Source organism: Streptopelia decaocto, assembly GCF_964273445.1.
Source record: "Streptopelia decaocto genome assembly, chromosome: 11".
In the NCBI taxonomy this organism is placed as follows: domain Eukaryota; kingdom Metazoa; phylum Chordata; class Aves; order Columbiformes; family Columbidae; genus Streptopelia; species Streptopelia decaocto.
In genome coordinates, this window is record NC_138666.1 from 16,153,848 (window position 1) to 16,174,057 (window position 20,210).

The 20,210-nt window shown below is 45.3% G+C and overlaps 1 protein-coding gene across 2 annotated transcripts in view; it reads left to right on the forward strand.

The window, feature by feature from the left end:
- The first annotated feature begins 9,320 nt into the window (after nucleotides 1-9,320).
- The window catches only part of KCTD15 (potassium channel tetramerization domain containing 15), a 44,249-nt gene continuing 33,359 nt past the window's right edge, over nucleotides 9,321-20,210 (forward strand). Inside the window, exons 1-2 of one of the 2 annotated variants that reach the window (XM_082062971.1) lie at nucleotides 9,321-9,503; nucleotides 15,228-15,403. In XM_082062971.1, the coding sequence (XP_081919097.1) occupies nucleotides 15,240-15,403 (164 nt within the window). In that variant the 5' untranslated portion in view covers nucleotides 9,321-9,503; nucleotides 15,228-15,239. Of the gene's footprint in view, nucleotides 9,504-9,785; nucleotides 9,985-15,227; nucleotides 15,404-20,210 lie in introns of those variants that run through there. The other variant, XM_082062970.1, reaches the window with a different exon arrangement.

Consider the following 20,210-nt stretch of genomic DNA (forward strand, 5'->3'; position numbering starts at 1 on the left):
GCACCCAGGCACATCCCAAACCCCAGGCCTGGCTACAGAGTTCAGCCCCACAGGCAAGCCCAGCTCCAGCAGCAGCTCAGCCCAGTCCCCAGAGCAGCCCCGGGATGTGCCCGGGACCTGCTCCTCGACTGGGGGACCACGAGCAGCCCTGCCCTCCCACCGCAACGGCCAAGAGGACGCAAGCACTGAGCATCCAGTAAGGAATGACTGAAACAAGCACAAAAAAACTCTACAGAAGATTAGTCAAGCTACAGCTATGACTGCATAAATATGGTCTATTTCTTCCGTGGTATAGGCGCAACAGTAGAGTTAAGTGCAACACAGGACCTAAGCAGATTTATAAGTAATTTTTAATTAACTGAATCCTAAAATATACCTTTGTTGCTACAATACTCATGAGAGAGACTCCTAACACAGATTAGGCTACCACACAGGCATTAATTAGAAACAACAACACTTCCTACCTCTCGGAGGACCACGCTCTCCGAGCAGCTCCGCAGACACCGCTGCTCACACTCGCAGGCTGCTGGGAGTTACAGTCAGAGCCAGCACCTCAGCCCTTCCACCTGCTCAGAAACAGCGGTTTTACCTCAAACCGGGCGGCACACCCCCGGCACACCTGCCTCCCCTCACCGCCTGCCCTGCGCAGCTGCTCCCGCTCTGCCCGGGGCCGCCCGCTGCCCTCACCCCGCAGGCCGCTCTGCAGTGCCGGGCGCCCTCCATGGTGCCAAAGTCCCCGCACACAGCACCAAGCCCCAGGGGCAGCTCCGCAGCACCAGCCCCCGCGCTGTGCTGGGACCTTGGTCCCACCGCCCCTGCCCTCAGAGCGCCGAGCCCCATACCCGGGCTCGTCCCCTCAGGGCCCTGGCGCCCGCCAGCCCCCGCAGCCCCCCCGGCAGCAGCCGCCGGTTTCCACGGCAACGGCGGGTGGCGGGAAGGCCGTGTGGAGCGCGGGCGGGAGCGAGGCGCCGCGGCGGGACGCGGGAGGCCGCGGGCGGCTTTCCCCGGCCCCGAGCGCGGCCTCCCCGCCACCGCGGGCTCCCTCACGTACCCACGGGGAGAAGGGGGCCGGGGCTGCCCCGGGGCCAGCTCGGCTGCCCGGGCCGGCCGACATGGCGGCACCCGGCCCGCCAGTTGCCCTCTGCCCACCCTGCCCCGGGTCGCCGTTTCTGCAGTACAAACGAGGAGCCACAGGATTTGTCCTGCATTATTCATGCTCTCAGCACTGGAAATTAAGAAAAAAAAAAAAAAGTCGAAATATAGATATATTCATTTAAAACTATTTTTCAGATCGCTTCAAAATTCAAATTAAGATTAATTAAAAATTAAATAAAAATTAAAAAGCTCCAAAAGTGATTTTTATTTCACTTACATCTTTAATGTAGAAGTAACTCCAGTGGGGTTGATATTTTTAGTTTCCTGTAGCATAACAAGAGAGATGGGGACTTGCTACTCTACTGTGGCGGAGCTGCCAAGTGGGAGAACAATGTGGATGGGGCTCTTCGTTTGGGGAAACGAAGGGCAACATACGTGTAGCGAGCCAAAGGGGAACGAGACAGGAACACTGCGGCAAAGGTGTCCAGATCTGTGAGTGGCCCCCAGTCCTTCGAGGAGAGGAGACCCGCGAGCAGCAGCCACCCACCCTGCTTTCTCGTTCCCCAGATGCATGAAAGAAGCAGTTTTCATCCTCCTGGAAGAACTGGCCTTTTCATAGTCAAAACATCGTGTGTCCCCACTGCCATCCTGGGAATATGAATGTAGATGCTTGTGGAAAAGCAGTAAATTTATGGCCCATTGGGGGGAAAATTCTGCAGGAAAAAGGTCTGCAGGAAAAACCTGAAATTCAGGGCTGTGGCTGAAGACTGAAATTCCAAAAAGCAACAAAGGCTAATTGCAAACTAAAAGATGGATATAAAAATAAAAAATTGACTTCCTTTAATAACGTTTCAAACTGAAGACTGGCTACAAGGTGGCAAAACCTATGGCACTGTAATAAAATACCTGAACTGAAGGTTAAACAACGGTTTAAAAAAGACTTGGGTTACTCTCTTCTCCGTGCACCATTCACTATGTACTTTGTGATGAGAAATATGCCTCTTATTTAAGGAGTTTATTCCAACAAGAAAAAAGGCATCCCATTCTTCTCTTTCTGAGAAGAAATCCTTGACAGAAATGTGGAATAATCCAGTGCTTAAGAAGTTAAGAGTGCAAATCCATGAAAAATGATGCTGCAGCACATGCATCCTCAAAAATACAGCTTAGAACAGGTAAGTATGATTTCTACTACTTGGTGATGCTGTTTCTGTGTCAGACTTTTGGGACTGCCTTGTTTTATTAACTTCACTTACTTCTACAATATCTGAGGTGATACCATGGATATTAAAAATTTTACAGAGTCAGGATTTTGAAATTTTACTCTCACAGAATATTGGTCTCTGCTGTTTCAACCAAACACACTGTTTAAGTAAAGAAGTATATGCCTCTGTGTCAGCCCAAAAGGATGCCAGGCAGGGGAAATTAAAAGCTCCAAAATCTGCATATCTGAAATCAGTGAAGCAAAGGAGAAGAGACCATCAGGGGAACTGCTAAGGTCCCTGATTCTCAGGCCCAGTGTAAATTAGAGCCCAGCTGGCAGTGGTACTCGGGAGACCATACGCTAGCTGAGGATGGCTGGAGCACAGCATGTTTCAACCATATGTCTGACATACTGCCTCCTTTCCAAGGGTCTCTGGCATAGCGGGATTTGGATAGACTCTCGCTCAGCTGGCCAGGTTCAGAGCTCTTGTCTCCTTTGTGCTAAAACAATGGCTCCGAGGCTGCAGCTCCGCTCTCTGGGCAGGCCAGGAGGAGCAGCGCTGCTGTGCATCGCCCTTTGGTAGCAGCACGTTCCCACCACGGTGTGTGGTAGGAACACTCCAGCTGAGCCTGCCTGCGTCACAGGTGGGCAGGGATAACAATCGGGGGTTAGGATGCAGAAATCCTAGACCACAATACTGTTACTGCTCCCCTCTCATACTGTTAGCGGTAATGAGTTTTGTTTTGTGCTGTGTCCCAATCTGCAAGTTAGTCACAGTCCCACAAACTCCAGTTCACTCTTTGTTTCATCCAACAGACAATCATCACAACCTCCAATTAATTTTTTAGTTTCCGCCTTCCAGTTGTGGGTTTTTTCCTATTATTTAGATATTTTGCAGCATAAAAGTGTGCTTCATTCCATCTTCATGTGCTGTTAAATTCAGGTTCTATATGAGCAGCCAAGTAGTCGTTCCCTTGCCTCCTGGGAGAATCTATCTATCTACTCAGCCTGTTGTCTGGGGGTCACAACAGCTTGTACCGCCTTTTGTTCAGAGTGATCTGAAAGTGGAGCAGCTGAGGATATTCACTTCCCTGGGCTTTCTTTTACTACCCTGTCCCTTTCTGGAATCACAGAAGAATTTGCCCTTGTTTTTTTTTTTTCCATTTTCACATCATCATGATGCTTTAGTGAGCTGCTGTTCTCTCAGGTTCTGTCCCAGCCATCCATGATCCAGAGCCCTCGGTCTGTTATTTGCCAGAGAAAAAGTATGCTGAAATGCTGCTTCATAAATAAGAAACAATTCACCTATGATTCCAGATGTGCCTGTGCCAAAAGATCCTAAAAACAGTAACAGCCATTATGGCTCTTTTTTTCTTTCTCTGTATTCTGTTAAGTGATTTTTTTTTGCAGTTTAACATATTCCAGACCTTTGCTGGCAGAAGCAATGCATATAACCTCCCTCAGAAGTGTATTCAGTTGGGAGCTGCCAGGCTACACAGGATTTTATACATCGTTCAGCTAAGTCAGCGATCCATATGCAAAAATCAAGCTCTCAGGGACACCATGTGGATTTGTGACATTCTTCAGAGCACTTTGTGTCTCTAATAAACCAATGAATGGATTACACTCAGCCATAAAAAAGGTTTTTCCTCTCTGTGACATATATAATATGGATAAGCTTTATTTAATAAGTAGCTAGAAACTAATGCCACGCAAGTTACTTAAACGGGTTAAAAATATTCCTCAGTACTGTAACAGCTTAAGGAGTGAGAGCACACAACAAAATGGCAATGTATAAAACTGAGAAACACCATGCTGAATGCTAACATGGGACATCTTGATTAAGTAAATATCATTTTGGAAACTATTTTTGGCTTATAACAGTTGGAAGCAGAAGAGACAGATAAACCTTTCCTGCACTATAGGAATACTGTATGTATTTCCCAACAAGCTATTTCATCTTGACATTCCAGTGTAGATTATCTCTTTGTATCACGCTGTTGTCATGAGTTAGGCTTGGATAACAGATAGTTTTAAAAACAGTGCATCTGTATTTAGTCAATAAAGTAATGGTTTGTAAACTCACTAAGCAGCAAGCTGTTTCTTGAAAAGAACAGAAGAGCATTCAAGGGAAAAGAGTGACAAGACTTGGTGATTTCTTAATGATCAGATTTTGTTCTTTACATGGTCATGCTTAGTGCTCCCAGGAAACCCTTTATCTGCCTACAAATGACAAGCAGTTATTAGACTTAATTAGCAAACCCTGGGTCATGTTCCTGTTCCAAAATGATTGGCACTGCAACTGGCGTGAAAACTTGCTTCAACTGGGAGATGTACTTCATTCTTCCTTTTCATTATTCCTTACAAGTCAACTGACTGTAGTGAGTCTTGGGACTTCAAGGTGCTTAATATTTTCAGGTTTCTCACACATTTGTAACGTCAGCCTTCCACACCTGCTGCTGCTGTCTCATCGTCAGTGACGGCAGCGATGGTGCTGGTCACAGTATCACAGTATCACAGTATGTTTGGGATTGGTCACAGGATCCAGGGCTGCCCACGCTGCACTCAGACGTGTTTCTCCCTGGTGCCTCTGCGGTCAGTCTTTTCCCTCTGGGAGACAGGGCTAAACGCAGTCGCATCCATGAACGCTCACTGTAAGCTTTGCTGACTGAAGGTACACCAATTTCATACTCAAATCTTCCCTCCCAAAATAAAACACCACCTAGACTACAGTGGTGTCATAACTATGACTGGGAAGAGTATTAATTGCTATATAGGCATCAATTCATTTGTTTTACAGGAACAAGCCCCTAATTCTCATTTATCTGCTTCAGACATTTCATGAAATGATCCGTTAACAGTCCTGTTTACTGCTTTATCTTCAAATGTCCCGTAGAACATGGTGGGTTTCTGAGAGGATGGTCAGGCAGTCTGTGGATTTTTTCCTGCACTTTTTGTAGTCAGTGGGAATATCGGTCTCCTCGCCAGGAAGCCAGGATCAAGCCTCAGGTTAAGATATGTAACAGAAGAAGTCCTGCAGTCAGGCTCAAACCTCAATATAAGACACATAATACAAGGAAAAGAGTAAGGAGTAGGACAGGGTGAGGCCTACTAACATAAATCCATACGGGGCTTTCAAGAACGATCCCGACTGGAAGTTGTTTCTGCTCGAATTCACACAGCACAGTGTAGAAGAGGTCGATGTTATTTTTTCAGTTCATTATACACCAACAAATTTCAAATCTGATAATTTCAAAATACATTTGGAATATCTTTTTGATAGGAAGTTTGTATTTCTTCAAATCTGCATCTTTTCACAATGCAGTCATTTTCCAGCCTGTAAAACATGTGTAATTTGTCATTTTTGGAAAACACACAAAAATGGATAGAAATGAGCTGAGGTTCTTTACGGGCTTCTCTTTCACACTGTCTTGAAGAACAGCAATAATTTTTTTACCTGTTGAAAAAAATGGAAGCAAACTATGGAATAATTAGATAAAATAACAGGTTACAGAAAGGTTCTGTATAATTCCAGTTTTAAGCATCTGCACAGAATACAATGAACTGCCGGTAAGAAATAAAATCCAAAGTATTTATTTTGAAGTATTTAGTATCTTAATAAACACATGCTGGGCACTTGGCCAAGAACTTTTAAAACACCCATGATACGTTATAACTTTAAATTCTAATATCCTGCAACCCAGCTTAGGAATCTTCTGTTATAAGTTTTGTATCGCTTTATAGGGAGGATAATAGAGTTGTTGAGAAAATAAGTTATGTTCAGTTCTAACACTGTTTCTTCTTTTTGTTCACTACATACTATTTAATATTTTCCTTTGTACACTTCTTAATAGTTGAGCTTTAAGTGAAACTCTGAAAAACAACATTAGGATTCAAAATACAGTGGAAGATATAATATTATTTTCAGGGTCACAAGTTGCATAGCGAGATTTCTCTCTTAAACAATGACACTTAGTATCTCTAGCTCTATGAATACTTTTGAAGTGTCATATTAAAACCAATCTCTTGGCCTTCAGGCAAAGAGAAGCAATTAGTCTTGGAGTTGTGAATAAATAAAAATCCATTTATATACCCGTCCTTGACACGTACCTTGCAAATCTTAGAAACTTCATCTAGTGGGAAAAGAAATGTTAAATCACAAACACCAATACTAATCATATTGCAATGTTGCTTCCTAAAACTGTTTAGTTTATATCAATCTTTTAAGTATTAATTCATATGTATATATTCATACATACTGAAACACAACAGAAAGACACGCACACACTTGAGCGAGAAGAAATGAGTGCGTGCATACAGAGCTATAACGCATTCCTTTATTACCCTCAACATTAATAGAGGCAAGAAAAAACTCAGCGCTCTCAAGTACATTGTCCTTTTCTTAGACACCGTAAAAGCAATCCCACACAAGTTACGTACCACGCGCGTGCCTCTTTCATCCCAAGGGCTACGGTGTCTTTGCCTTGACACACAAACAAACAAAACCAATCTTTATTAACCATGCATCCCATTTCCATTACCTGTCACAGATGTGTTGGGATGAGTCAGAAAACAATTTCTACCTTTTGTTCAGTGCAATATATTCAGATCTTCTCTTTCCTCTTTACTGTGCCTCAATGCAGAAGCATCCTATTTTTATGATGCTCTGATTGCTGATCGACATTCTCGTATTTATTTCCATTTAGCAGCTAGTAATTCACAGACGAAATAAAAAGTATGATGTCAAGTCATCCCAAACAGTCCACCTGCACCCTAAGAAAAGTGAAGCTCGGGCTGTGTGACGGGTCACTGAGTCTCAGTGGAGTTTGTCTTCCCCGCATGCACTTGTTGAGCAGAGTGCCGGGGAAATGAGCCAACTTGGGCTACAGCCTTGCCCAGTGCTCAGGTGAAGCCGCTGGCTGGGGACACGCTTATGTGCAAAGCTTATTTTAGAATAAAATCTGGCCTTTTGTGCTGCACTTTCACAGGCAGAGTCTGGGCCTGGAGGCCAGAGGTGGAACGGTGACCCCTGCGAAGGATCACACCTGGGCCGATGGGATGGTCAAGGAAAACAAATTTTAGTCTGTTCTGGATGCAAATCTCTCCGCTGACCTAGTTCTCATTCTCCTTTTCATTTCAGAAGCTCAGCTAAAAATCCATAAATTAAGGAAATTAACTGATGGAGCCTCCGGCATCTTTGTAAGCTATTTAAATCTTTAAATTTACAACATCTTCTGCATATATCAAGTAATTGAACTAACTGCAGGGATGTAACTTTAATGAGAAAATTTCCCTCTTCTCCTGTAGTTTGTACTCAAAAAAAAAAAAAAAAAAAAAGCTACCCTTAGGAGAAAAGTTTCTGTTTATTCCTGCCACGGAACAGAACTTTGAAAGAAAAAAAACCCTCGTTTTCAGGAGGTCCCGCTCGCCTCCCCGCCTGCTGCCCGCCGGGCGCGGTGGCCCCGCGGAGCGGCGCGGAGCGGAGCGGAGGGAGCGCGGCCCCTCCCGCACGCCGCCGGCCTGACCTTTCCGGCAGCCGCGCGCCGTTGCATAACCGGGTGCGCGGCCGCACGGCGCTAGAAGGCGCTGCAGCCCGGCCGGGACGCGCGGGGTTTGCTCCTCCGCGGGCGCGGAGGCGGCGGGTCCCTCCTGCCCCGAGCGCGGGGCCACGCTGTGGGGCCGCCCGCCGGCTGCGGCGCGCTGGGGCGCGGAGCGGCCACGCACCCTCCGCCAAACTTCTTCCGCGGGGACCAGCGCGGAGTGGGGCGCGGATCCCCCGCGGGGGTTTGCAGAAACGCGCCAGGCATCGCCAGACCCGCATCTGTGGCTGAAAGTTGAGGGAGGGCTTTGCTTTTCCCCCTCCCCTCCTTTTTTTTTTTTTTATTGGAGGGGGGTCCCTGCCACCACCCCCCCGGTGCGCGCCCGCGGAGCCGCCCGCGGAGTCCCGCGCCATCGCGCCGCGCGCTCTAATTGAAATGGCGCTTTTGGCCGGGGGCGGGCTGCCAGGGCGCTCCGCAATAGCACAATGCATGTCGATAGACGTCATTTGGTTTTAATGGCCTACAGGAAATTTGGCGTTTACAATGCGAGACATTAGCAAAGGGTGAAAGGGAGGGGGAGGCAGGATGGATGGATGGATGGGAATAATTGCAGGGCCCCCCCCCGCGCCTCCGAGACCCCCCGTCCGCACCCCGGCGGCGCTGGGTGCTGCGGGGGAGGGGGGCGTCGGGGCTATTTTTTTAATTATTTATTTTTGAACTTGATCTAGTTTATCAACAAGTGCAGAGTGGGTGCTACCCTAATTGTAACAGAGGAGTCAAGAGATGTGAGAAACGTGCCCTGTGTTACTTATTTGGGAGCTGAAAATTTATGCCTAGTTGAAAATGCCTGGGGAAATATTACATCAGACCAAATGACAATGATTAAAATCAGCTTTTTCCCCCCCCTTTCCCCCCCCCCTTTTCCTCGTTCTTCTTTTCAGTAAGTCTGTTGAAGGACGTGACAGTGGCCTGATCCTCCCCAACACCGAACCGTTATCCCCCGGCAGGGCCGGGCCGGGCCGGGCTGCGCGGGGCTCCGCGGGGCAGCGCGGGGCTCCCGCCCCGACCGCGCCGCGCGGGGGGCTCTGCGGGCGGCGGCGCCGGGGGCGCGGGCTGGGGCGCCGGCCGCCTTCCCAGCCTTATTTCATTTTCTAGGGTTGTATTATATTTTATTCGCGGGGTGTGTGTGGGGGGAATAAATCTGGAGACCTTCACCAAAAGGAGGGAAAAATATCCAATTTTCATCGCAAAATTAGCTAGGGCGAGAGCAAAGGGCTGAGCTAATTGTAGCCTAATCCTCTGCCCTGCAGGCGTTTGCAAAGCCCTGAGCAAGAATTCGCTTTTTTTCCTCCTCTTCTCCCTTCCCTCTGTTATTTAGAGACGGGATTATTGCCTTTCTTCTCATAACAGCCTCGGCAGTTTCATTTAAAGGCTTTTTTTCCCCCCTCACACACACACATCCACACACACACACACAAAATAAATAGAAAAAGAAGCAACAAAACCGGGGAGAGGAGAGAGAGAGAGAAGCTTTAAAAATAATAATAATCACAGCAGGGTCTGCGGAGCAAAGATAGTAATAAAAGCAAAAAGCTGAGCCCATCCACACACAAACCCAACAGAGCCCAAAGCCAAAGGGGGGCTCGCAGCTCGCTTCTGTGCTCAAGGTAAGGAACGCGGCGGCGGCGGCTCCCGCGGCTGCCGGGGCCGGAGCGCGCAGTGCGCGCCGCGCCGTGCTTTGCATCGCATCGCATCGCATTGCATCGCGCTGCACCGCGCCGCGCGGCACGCTCGCGCCTTCGCTCGCTCCTTTTTTTTTTATTATTTTTTTTTTTTTTTTTGGAAAGTGCCTCTTCTTCAAACTATCTCGGCTCTTGGCTCCGGAGGAGAAGCGGCGGAGGGGGGGGTGTTTTTTTTTTTTTTTTTTTAAAGCTACAGGACGCGTTTGCGGCCGCCCCGCTTTGATAGCGCCGTGTGTGTGTGTGTGCGCGCGTGTGTGTATGTTTTGTTTTGCTCCGCTCCAGCATGGGCAGCGCCGGCGGAGCCCCGCGGCCCGGGGTGCCCGCGCTGCCGCCCCGGCCCCGGCTCTGAAGACGGCCAAGCCCCAGCGCGGCGGAGGCAGCGCGGCTCGCTCCGCGCTCTCGCATGGTACTCGCGGAGCCGCGGGGGTCGGGCGGGCGGGGTGCCGCGGCGCGGGGGTGCGCGGGCCGGGGCGCGGGGGCTGGCGGCGGGGCGGCTCGGCACAAAGGGAAGGCGGGCGACAATGGGGAGCGCCGCGTATGGAAAACACGGGCGGGCTGTGAATGAAACTCTGGCGCCAGTGAGAGTGGAAGGCTTGGTTTGGGGTAGACTTCAAACCACTCTAGGCTATAGTTTGCATTTCTGTTCCTGCATGCGATGTGGCACACTTCTGCAAAATTAATACATTAGCCTGGCTAATGCTCACCACCATTGGCTGCACGGAAAATGTGCAGGATCGGGGATTCGGGGTTGGCTTTTTTTTTTCCTTGCATTCATCTAAGACATCTCCTTTCTTGTTATGTGGGAATAAGTAAAGGACGCCATGTTGTGCTTTTTTTTTTTTTTTTTGGTTGAATTTTACCTTTGGGCATACAGTGTGTTCAAAAGAAAGAGGCAGAAGTTGAGTGACCGGGTGCCTTGCTTGCTGGTGATTTCCCTGACCATCAGCAGGGAAAGGCATTTGGGTGACGTGAAACTTGCACTAAATAGACTGGAGACTGCCAGAGATAGGCGGGTTGCGGAGGGGGGGCGGGGGGGGGAAGGAGAAAGCCTTTCTTTTTTTCTTTTTTTTTTTTTTTTTTTTCCGGCAACCAGAGCTCCAGAGGGTGCTCCCCTCCTCCCCTCTAAAAGTTTTGGGCACCATCTCTTGTGTCACTCGGTCCAGTGTTCAGTGAAGCAGCGTGGAGGTGTGTGCAAATGTTTGGGGACTTTTTAATTTTGGAGCCATCGGGCCCGAGGTTTGCAGTCCCCCCCTCCCTGCTTTGTCTTGAGACTCGGTTCACGGCGTAAGCAGTTGTCTCGGAGGCAGACCCGAGCGGTCGCCGTCCCTGTTTATAGAGACAAAGGTAATTGCCAAGTCTGTAGTTGTGCCCCTCTGGCTGCGCCAAACGCCGGCTGGGGACAGGCAGACGTGGCCGTGAAGTCACGGGAGCGCCGGGGTAACTTCTGCAGCCGGTTATTACCCCAGAGTGCTGGGGCTGCGGCGCTCGGGGGGCTGCCGCGGGTGATTTTACCCCCTCGTGGGTCTGCTGGTAAAGCGATGCAGGTCCCTGGGGAGGAGAACAGCTTCCCCGAGGGCCCCGCCACGGGAGCAGCTGCGGGCGCTGCCCTGGCGACAGCCCAGCCGGGGTCCTGCGGCCCGACCGGCCCCGGGCCCGGCTCCCGGGGACAGCGAGAGCTCCATGGCAGGTCCTCGAACCTGCCCTTTGCATTTCGCGTCTTAAATGTGCATGAAGGAATTAAACTGCACGAGTGAATAACAGCATTAGTTTCAATTAATTTTTATCCTGGCAACAATAAACTTTAGAAACAAAGCGCTTTTACATCCTTAATTAGGCTTGCTTCCCATCTGCAGTCTTTTAAGTGCCTGCTCCGTGATTTAACTTTGTCCCTCCTTCAGAGCCGCCTCCTTTTTCATTCTTTTCCCTTTTTTCTCGTTATCCCTTCCAGACTGCTGCCTGTTTCTTTCCTGCAACCTTTCACCTCCCTTGTCCCTATCTGTCTGCTCTGCTCTCTGCAGTTTATTTCTACTGTATTTTCCCAACATCAACAGCAGTATTGGTTACCATGGCCCCGGGCTATGTGCAGAGGTGGGAAAGCTTCATCCGCCCAAAAGTTCTTACACTTTTGAAGTCTTTCTTTTAGTAGGATCTGAAATGTATCATCTAGAGTGTGTATTAAATGAACAGTATTCCTGAAGGCTTTAGAGCAAGAAAGGCAACACCCTGGAAAATTCTGCAGTCTTTCAGCATTCTCTGCCCTAGGGTTATAGCCCTGGGCACGGAGCTGAATGGAGCTCTTACAACTGCCTTCTGTTTACCTTTTATGGTTAAAATAACAGCTTAGCAAAGAAGCAACTTCATGGAGAAACGATTCAGTGAAATCATCTCAAGCTGTAGCAGCATAGCTAGTTTAATCACCCCTAGAGAGCTGAACAACTGTGAGCACAATGGGACACAAAATCATTTTGTGTGTAAATGAGCATGGCATTGTGATTATTTCACTTTGCATGGGCAAATAGTTTTTACAAGCAGTACTTATGCAGTTAGCTTAGAAAGGCAGAAAAAGATAAGCTGGCTCTGAAAGATCTTTGTGTGTAATGTTTGAAAAACTAAATATTCAGATAATTTGGGAATCAGACTCTATTGATTTTGCCTTCAGCAGGTTCCTGTGTTACTTATTAGAACAGGGTTATTGCCTGTGCCACTAGTTGGGGTGCTGTATCCTGTCGTAGGCAACTAAAGAGCAAGGATTATTTTACATGGTTTAATAAATGAAGTTTGTTAGTGTTTCTGCGATATTTACCCTTAAGGTTTTAATTTTCGCATCAGTATTAGAAAATATGTGCATAAAGACTTTCACTGGATAAATACATTTAGGATTTTGCTTTGTGCATAAAATAAGTACATTACTCAGTGTGATGAATTTTAGCTGCTTTTTACATTAAGAAGAGGAAGGAGTCATTAGAAATAGGGTTACGGTACCTTAAGAAATAGGGGGTATTTATTTTTTTCAAGCAATAGTATTTTCAGTGCCCTTTATATATTGCTTAACAGTGATACCCCTTGATCATTTGCTCATATGAAAATGAATGAATTCCACAACTTTAATAAAAATGTAGGATTCATGGTTTTTATATGAATCCTCTCCAGCCAGGGGAAGAGCCTGTACTTTTAATTCCCCTTCTCCTCTCCTCTTCCAAAAAGCCAGTGGCACCCTCAATAAGTATGAAAAGCCATAAAACTTTGAGAACTATTTTAGCTTTCCAGTGATTTTCTATAATTAAGTGGTTTTTCAACACATGCTCTAGCTGAGAGATGCCAAAAGCAGAGGGTTGTTCAAAAGGTCCCTCCAGTGAATAGTATAAATTAAATATCTACTGTGTGAGTATGGCCTCACTGAGGATCTCAGACTCTTTACAGATCAAGGAATTTACTGGTATACTAACATTAAACAAAATCCTATGATAGCAGCAGTGTTTAAATATGCACAAATAGATTGAGATCACTTGATCTTTAGCTATCTGTGCATATTTTAAAATTGAAGTCTGTATTTTGAGACAAATGGTTAAGTGTAAGACGCATTTACAGAGGACTGGAAGGCCTTTGATTTCATTTGGAAATTGTAACAAGGGGTGCAGATGAGCCCTAATTAGGCACTTGTTTTGTGAAACTGTGTGAGATTTCTTTCTGAGGCAGCTCTGTACGTGCGAGGTCTGTACCTTTATCATTAGTGATAATAGTTGGGGTCTGAACAAAGGGGGTTGACATTCAGCCTGGATCTTCTGACCCTGTCATTTAAGTGAAGGAGTACAGAGTAAACATGAGTTTACGGTGCTCTTTGGTAAGAAGGCAAAAAAACAACAAACCTTTGTCTGCCTTGGCAGACAGATGAGGCACCCACAGACTAGTAAACACACCACTAAAATACTGTAGGTACTTACATACTAAGTTGGTTTTAAAAGTTAGTTCTTATATTTATGCTGTATGACATATTTACTGAAGATTGCCCACAACAGGCTCTTGTGGGAAACAAGAAAGCAACGTCTTCAGTCATGAAAGGATTCAATCACTTTCCTTGAAGGTGGTGCTGTAGTAGAAATGTTAATGCCCAATTTCGCATCGGCTGACACAGAAGTCCTAGGACAGAGTTGGTATTTGCTTCGCGTTCAGTGCGGATGTCCATCCAGCCTGCGAAGAGAAAAGGATGTGGATTCATAATGGGGTGATGTATTTCTGTGCTGTAGATGCAGGAAATTTTTAGGAGCTAACCACGATGAAACACAGTAAATGAAGATGTTGTGATGACTTTGTGAAGCTGTCCAGATCTATTAAGATTTTTGCAATCTCTTTCTATATAGCTCAGATTTTTTGTTTGTTTGTTTTTAAAAGAATGTTGCTGATTGCATGTTCATCGAGTGGCGTAGCCAGGCGTCTTGTGCAAAATACTGCTACGAGAAAGGCGAGACCAGCTTTAGATTTCTAGGAAACATTGTCAAAGTAATGTGGGAGAAATGGGAATTCGCTTTGCAATGCTGCATGTGAAGTGCTTGTCAGATGTAAGGCAGAGCCTGGGTGCTTGGTAGCATGCTTGCAGAACAAAATACCAAGAAAATTAGATTATATTCAGAAATGTCTTCAACTATAATGTTTTGCGTATGTTGCTTTAGCCATAAGGGGGAGAATGGATGGACATTTTCTTAAACTTTTATAAAAGGTTTTTTTCTGTTTGACATGTATGCTGTCTATACCAATTCAACCGAAATCGGCTTTGAGACACACGTTTCATGCAGAATAAGCTGTGCCTTTCTTACAAAAAAGAATTGAGGAATTTTCTTTTGCTATGGTTGTCCTGTTCATTTTTAAGGCATTTCAGTATTTTTTGCTTTATATGTCAACTGAGGATTTTTGCATTCAGTTCAGAAATTCTGTTAATTTTCAAGTATTTTTAGGGCAGTAAACGTTAGGTGGATTGTTGACTTTGTAATTTCACATGGAAGATTTTACAGTGATTTCTAATGCGTCTTGTCATGAAAGCGTGGGTCAGTTTATGTACCTTTCTGTTTTCACTGCTTCCAGGTATTAAGTGCCCGCAGTCTTATTAGTTCTTTATGTCTAATATTAAGGCTTAACTGAAAATTATCTATTTATTTTGCAATTATTGAAAATAAACCAGAAAATTGATCTTAGTTTGATGTGAAATTTACTACATGTATAAACTAAATGCCTTAGGTACTGAGGAAGTCACTAATTTAGAAGTGTCTCGTTACTGAGACAAACTTGCAAAAACCCCTGAATCCCAATTCACAAATTGGTTATTCGTTTGTCAGGGGATATTTCACATCTAACACATAAGCCTGCGACCTTTAATTAGAATTTTGCAGTTTGTTTTATGCCCCTTGAGGCTGACACCTTGAAAAATTTTTTTTTCTTGATTTCTTATTGCTAATAAGCATCTTTCTCTTCCCCTCTGGTACTTTAAAGAAAATGATGCAAATACACTTAATTACAGTGGTGGCAATAATTTGTTAGCTGAATATGTGATCAGGCAGATGCAAAAATGATCTGATTAGATCTGTGATCACACTGGAAAGAAAGGTAACGCACTGCTACATTTAAGAGAAACTGTTCTTTTTTGCCATCCCTTTGCAGGAGGGAAGAAGCATGTCCCGTCTGTCTCTAACACGGTCCCCGGTTTCTCCTTTGGCTGCTCAAGGAATTCCTCTCCCAGCTCAACTCACCAAGTCGAACGCTCCCGTGCACATCGATGTAGGAGGACACATGTACACCAGCAGCCTGGCTACCCTGACAAAGTACCCAGACTCCAGGTAAGACCTTGGTGTTCACCAGCTCGCTGCCCATTTCTGTGCGTTGTGTGGAAAGAGGCATGTACCTGTGAGGAATATTTCAGTGCGAAATACGATTTATTATATATTCACCACTTATGAATAATTCAGTTTCCGATTTATACGGTAACTTCACTGGGGCTTTACAGAAAAAAAAAAGCCTGTAAAATTTATGTATTATTTAGAAAGCCTATTCATTTTCTTCCTCAACGTCTTCTGCGCTCTGCCGGTACGTTTGAAGCACCTGTTGGCGTGCTGCCCTAGATTATTTCCAACTGTACCGAGCAACTTCTTTCCTTCAGATTTAGGGCAGAAATTAATTTCTGTTGTTCTGTTAAGAAAACAGAACAGCTCTGTTACACTGGGACCAATGGGTGCTCCCTTTGGCCAGCCAAAATCCTGAACTCAGTGGCCGCTGCGTGCCTCGGTGGCACCGGTCATTTCCTCTGGACAGTGGCTGCTGACCTGCTCTGTTTGCTTGCAGCTGTAGATTAGACTGAATCTTGCATGCTGAAAGCCAGCCAGTTTGTGCTGGACAGGTTGGTGACATATCTAACAGGATTTATTTCATTCTGGCCAGCGTTATCACAGAGTGGACTATAGATGCGTCAAATTATGAATAGACGTGGCGTAAGAGTAGATTTGTGTTTATGACATGGGGTCTCTTTATGATTTGCCTGGCTGCCCGTCCTGTGGGGTACTGGACACCGTGAAGGATGGAGGATCCTGGGCAGTGTCAGGCATGTGATGGTAGCGTGAAAGGGGCCGCTGCTTTAAGGGTTAAAGCATATGTATCAGAGCACTGTGTTCAAATATACCCAATTTGGATTTACAGTTACGATGACTAAAACAGTTGAGTTTTTTGTCATTCAGACTGCTCATTTTCCAGAAGGGTCGGTCCCTTGTGTGTCATCAAGAGCAGGGGTGGGTGTGCAGGGTCAGGGTGCCCAGCAGACCGGGTAAAGGAAGCTCTGCTGGCTTGACAGCAAACCAGAACCCAGAGCAGAAGGTTTCATTGCCAGAGTTTGTGCTACCCACACAGCCAGTATTTCCAAAAGGGACAGATTTCTTTTTTTGGTAAGACAACCAGTGTAAAGCTCTGGTTTAATTTGAAGATTTTTCATTGAAAAGAACTAGGGATTTTTGCACAGATTTGCTAGGTTCCCGAGCAATAAATGACATTTATGGAGACACCTTGAAACGCCTCTGATGTCATAAAGCATATGGCTGTGATTTCATTCCAAAGAGAGGGAGCTGCTGAAATTCTCTATGGAAAAGAAACAATTATTAAAATACCTATATTTTATGGTTAGGCCAAAACAATATGATTTTTATAGACAGTGTCTGTTTAGTGATGTCTATTTGGTACTTCTTTAATCATAGAGAAGAAATTTGTTCAGTGGGGATAGATTCATAACAGAAGCAGACATGCTTCATAGTATAAAAAAATATAGAGAAGATTCAGCAGTTGTAATGGAATAGCACATCTGTTTCCACATTTTAAAATATCACTGCTGACACTGTTTTTAAAATATGCCCCTTATCAGACTTAATAAAAACTTCAGTTATGGAAGCTTTGGGAGAATATGAATAAATTCAACAGATATTATTTAAAGAGAATGGAGTACTAATCTAAACCCTTTTTTTATTTTTCTGTTTGCTAAATAACAAAAGGACATTTCTTCAGGTTCTGTACTTGGTTTAAACTAAAAGTACCAAACTGTGACTGACCGGAGCGCATGTGCTGCCTGATGTTTTGTGGTGTGTTGTCTTACGTTTGTAGTGCTGTGTTATCTCAGAAGGCTCAAATGCTTTTTCAGCTGCTGAAACTTTAGTTCTCGCTGGAGTAACAGTTTACAGGATGAGACCTGTAAATCACAGAGATTAAATAGTAAACATGTATATTTCTATAGCAAAAGATAATTCTTCACCAGCATCCCAAGTAGGACATACTGCTACATACGTTATGACGCTGGATGGAGGGTACACTTTATTTATTTATTTTTCTTTTACTGTCTTTATTTTTTCTTTAATGTGGTTCTCTGCAGTGCTGCATGGTAGCCTTGGCTGGTTCCCCCACATTGAGCCTGGCCTGCTCTCACTCCCAGTTAGGGCAGAGTACTTGCAGTTATTTCAGTGGGGGTTGGCTGGAACTCCTGCTGGTGCCTCACTGTCCTCGTGTATCTTCCATACGGCACAGGGTGTCTTCACAGTGGTCTGGCTGGGAAGGGGATCCCAGGTGTCCTGCAGGTGCAGGAAGAATGAGACAGCTCTTCTGAGAGACACATCTGGAAATAATGCCAGAGCACTGTCAGCTTGTGCTCAGAGATAACATGCATGGCCACATACAGAGGCATGGCCATACTTAACCACATGCAGAGCTTTTTGGGTTATTTTGGATAGTGTATTAAACTCTAGGTTTGAGCATGAGCTTAAAAGTTTCAAATCTAAGAAATCAAACACATTTGTAGATTGTATTTCAGCAAAAGATGTGAGCATGTGCTGAAAGGCATTGCTAAATCTTAGCTCCAGTCACATAAAATACAGTTTGCACTTACTGAAACTGAAAGCCATGGGAATAAACTTCCTGTTTATTTGTGTTACAACCTCTATTTCTTTATCTGTGCTCCAAAATCATAAGCAGACTTTTAGCTTGTAGGATATACTGCACATGGATGTTTAAAGACCCATACAGATGTGAGCATGTGTACAAATACAACCAGGCTGTGCATACACAGAGACACCACATGGGAATCAGAAATATGAAAATCATCAAATCATCTTTATCCTTCCATAGTATTTTGAGGAGGCTCAATCCTGTCAGGTCCTGAACAAACTCAGTTCACGTTGACTTCCATGGGCTCTCAGCAGCAAGATCAGGCCCAGCAGGAGCAGGTATAGGTATGACCAGTTCCTGCCTATACCTGCTCTCCAGTCACCCCTCTGGTATGATAATAAATTACACCTGACAGCAGGCAGCGTGATACATTTCTTATTGTAATTTGTTAGGATTGACGGTGCTCAGCCCACTCGGCTGTTCCCAAGTGACGTGGTCGGCTCTAGTTCAGGGGGAGGAAGGACTCGGTTATCAAAGTGTTACTCACGTGAGTGAGTGGCTGGTGGTGTGAAGTCGGAGGCCAAATCTTGCATTTCGGCGATCCAAGAGTGGTTCCAGAGCAACTTTGACAAAGCCTTTGATGTTGTTTGTATTAGTGCAGCAGCTGTGAGTAGAGCGTTTGTCCATTGATTAAATTCGCATAAGTAAAGGGTGTCAGAATAGACATTAAAGGGGGTAGATGCCCTTTTCCTGGTAAATTTTCATGGGCTACATAAGTTCTCTCATCTAAAAAGGAGAAAACTTGAGCAGCACACAACTGGTGTGACAAAGGATAAGAGGGTTAAACAGCCCCTGTAAAAGATGGTTTCTAAACCGCTCACCTTACACTACTCTTACACACCTTTCCACCTGGCTTTTTGAATGAAACAGCATAGAAGGAAGAAAGCTGGCGTTTCGGAGAGCAAAAGGCAAGGAAAATGAGAAACAGAAAAGAAATTGTGATCAACAACAGCATAATGATGGTGGTCACAGAAATTATCTCAGAAATAATATTATTAATCCCTCTTACTTTAGCTACTTGAGGCTGCTTTCCATGCAGACCCAAAATTGCCATTAAAGTTATCAAGCTTTGGAGGTACAAGGAGGCTGATGTTGTCTTACCTGGATCTGAGGCTCGATTTCTATGGTTTATTTTCAGCAAGTTCTCCCCCCAAGACTCCCAGCTGTGGTAGTTGTGAGTTACAGTTACAAAGAAAAACAACAATGTTGAATTCAGGCTAGTGACTCTTACTAGCAACATCTTATTTCTAAAGTAACCAGCTAAGAAAACAAATTATTCTCCTCTAGAAATTCCATTTGCGTTTTCACCTAAAGGACCTCTAAAGTATCCTCTTCACACATTGACACTTGAGTATGGATTTCTATGACAGATTGTAAAGGCCGCAAAAGCTCTAGCACATCTAAGAGTGAGTTGCAAATTGTATTTATCCAAGGCAGTGAGATGGTTCTTACATTTAAAAAACAACCCCACACCTGAAGTCCAAGCTCCTAATGTGCGGTCAGGAATACCCAAAGACACTGCCAGGTCTTCCAGCTTTATTCCCACTGAGCTCAGTGGCAGACATCTCATTGACTTCAGGTGGAAAAGAAGTACAGGTTCCAAATCGCTGTATACCACAGCAAGCCACGGCTTCTCTATTTCACTGGAAATTCTAATATCACTTTGAATTTATGTTAGAAAGCAGAACAAGATCTTTCATCAGAAGCCTGCCCTTTTCAAAGCCCTGAATAGTGTTTTTAACTCAGAGAATTACCATGAGCTGTTTGTGAGTTCTGCTATAAAAGGTAAATACATTTACCTTACATTCTTGGTTAATTAGTATTTGTTGTGTAACCCTCTAATAAAGATAAGTATGTTCTATCATTCAAAATGTATTTATGAAAGCTCATGTTTTCTGTGGTGTTAGTCATGTGACAAAAGTGAGCAGGAATAGTTTGTAATCGGAGCGGTGACATCTCGGTGGGACTGGTGGGGGTGCTCGGACCAGGGAGCCTTCCCAGCAGTTGACACCGCACCGTGTTTGGGAGCTCCCTGCTCCCAGCCTTTGCTCTTCAGGAAAATGGAGCTTTCTGGCCCCGCAGCCCCAGTCGTGCTGAGCCGGTGCTGACAGAGCACACAGCCTGATCTCAGCTTTCAGGGCACCTGGGCTTTACCGTCCCCTTTTCTGAAGG